This window comes from Bidens hawaiensis, unplaced genomic scaffold (assembly GCF_021521415.1).
Source record: "Bidens hawaiensis isolate Kalapana, Puna unplaced genomic scaffold, B.hawaiensis_p1.1 tig00001461_1, whole genome shotgun sequence".
Taxonomy (NCBI): Eukaryota; Viridiplantae; Streptophyta; class Magnoliopsida; order Asterales; family Asteraceae; genus Bidens; species Bidens hawaiensis.
Window position 1 is genome coordinate 1,264,315 of NW_027491082.1, and position 1,575 is coordinate 1,265,889.

General features: G+C 39.0%; 1 protein-coding gene across 1 annotated transcript; it reads left to right on the forward strand.

The window, feature by feature from the left end:
- Nucleotides 1-540: 540 nt before the first annotated feature.
- LOC143578528 (uncharacterized) lies at nt 541-1,104 on the forward strand. The gene has a single exon (XM_077062088.1). The coding sequence runs from the start codon at nt 541-543 to the stop codon at nt 1,102-1,104; it is 564 nt and encodes a 187-aa protein (XP_076918203.1).
- Nucleotides 1,105-1,575: the final 471 nt, after the last annotated feature.

The window sequence follows — 1,575 nt, forward strand, 5'->3', positions numbered from 1 at the left end:
CATAACCATCCAACCAGTCACCTCCACCATCACCTTCTCAACCAAAATGCCGTGGGCTTTTATTAAGGTATATATATCCATATTTTCTTCATTAAAGAAAAAAATAGTAGAAACAAGCTTGTTTTTTACAATTTATTTAAGCATCTTTAGTAACAAAATGCAAAAGAGAAAGATTTCATATATTTACAAAAAATATAAGTTGCTAATTTTATAAAAGCTTAAAAATAAAATAGAGAAGAAAAAAAAAAGAACACATCATGTCATAGTGTTTTCAAACGGAAAACAACTTAAATCCAAAATAATGCATAAAACCACACACACAGACTCTCACTGTAGAAACACAGTACCAAACAAAGCAACTCATTAAAACCCCAACTCCCACTCACCATCTTCTTCACTTCACTTTCCCATTAACTTCTTCACTCCACCAATAATAATATGGAAGAACATCAATCCAATTTCCTCCTCGATTGGCCCTATTTCTGCCGCCAAAAGATCAGCTGTACAGAGGAGTTAACAGAGTCTCTGTTATTAACCACAATGGAGCTTGAATCCGCAAGATTCAAAGCCCAACAACAACTGAAGCAAAAAGACCAAGAGCTAAACCAAATCAAACACCTTCTAAACACCGCCATTATCCAAAAAAACCAAGCTCAAACACTCCTAACAAAGTTCCACCGTCAAACCACCGCACCGCCGCCGTACTCCGTCGCATCCAGCGTCGAAGACGACCACGTCACCACCGCCGGATTCTCATCCTCAGACTGTGACGAAAGCATCGTCTCATCACCACCGCCGCTTCCGTCGTTGACGGAGGATGAAATTAGGGTTCCGGTGAAGGCATTGCCGGAAAAGGGGAAGTTTCTAGACGCAGTGGTGAAAGCAGGGCCGTTGTTGCAGAACCTGCTTTTGGCTGGACCGTTGCCGCATTGGCGGCATCCGCCGCCGGCGCTAGAGACGTACCAGATTCCGGCGCCGTCGGTGGTGGTGCCGCCGGCGGTGAACCGGTTGGTTTGGAAGGTTAATAATAATAAGAGGGGGTTTCCGGAAAGGTCTGATTCTTCTACGGAGACAAAGTATCAAAGATTAAACAGTAATTGTTAATTAACTTTTAATTGTGAGTTAATTTTGTTATTAAGTGATTATACTAATTAGGTTATTGGGTATCATGACTTATGAGGTGGAGAATGATCTACCCATTTTGTATAGCAATTATTTTCCCAATCAGTTTTTAATCATCTACCTCGTATTATATGTTACACCTCGTTGTACGAGTCATTCATATTAAATTAAATTAAATGATAAATTTGTGTTCATGCTCTAACCAGCTCATCACCGGTCTTGGCGCTAAAATGTTTAGAACGTTAACACAAATTTTTGGTATTAGCTCGGATAAGTGGAAAAATATGACTAAATCATATGTTACTATGCCAATTGCACAATGTACTTAACATGGTGTCATTTTTTAGAGTTGGATTTCAACATTTTTAAGTTTATTTTTTATCGGTTTAATTGTTTTGCTGCAATGCACGGGTCAAACAGTTCACCGAAACCAACTTTTTAATTGAATTTGAA

Excerpts from the sequence above, each read along its gene's own strand:
- LOC143578528 (XM_077062088.1), top strand. The coding sequence starts at position 541 with ATGGAGCTTGAATCCGCAAGATTCAAAGCCCAACAACAACTGAAGCAA.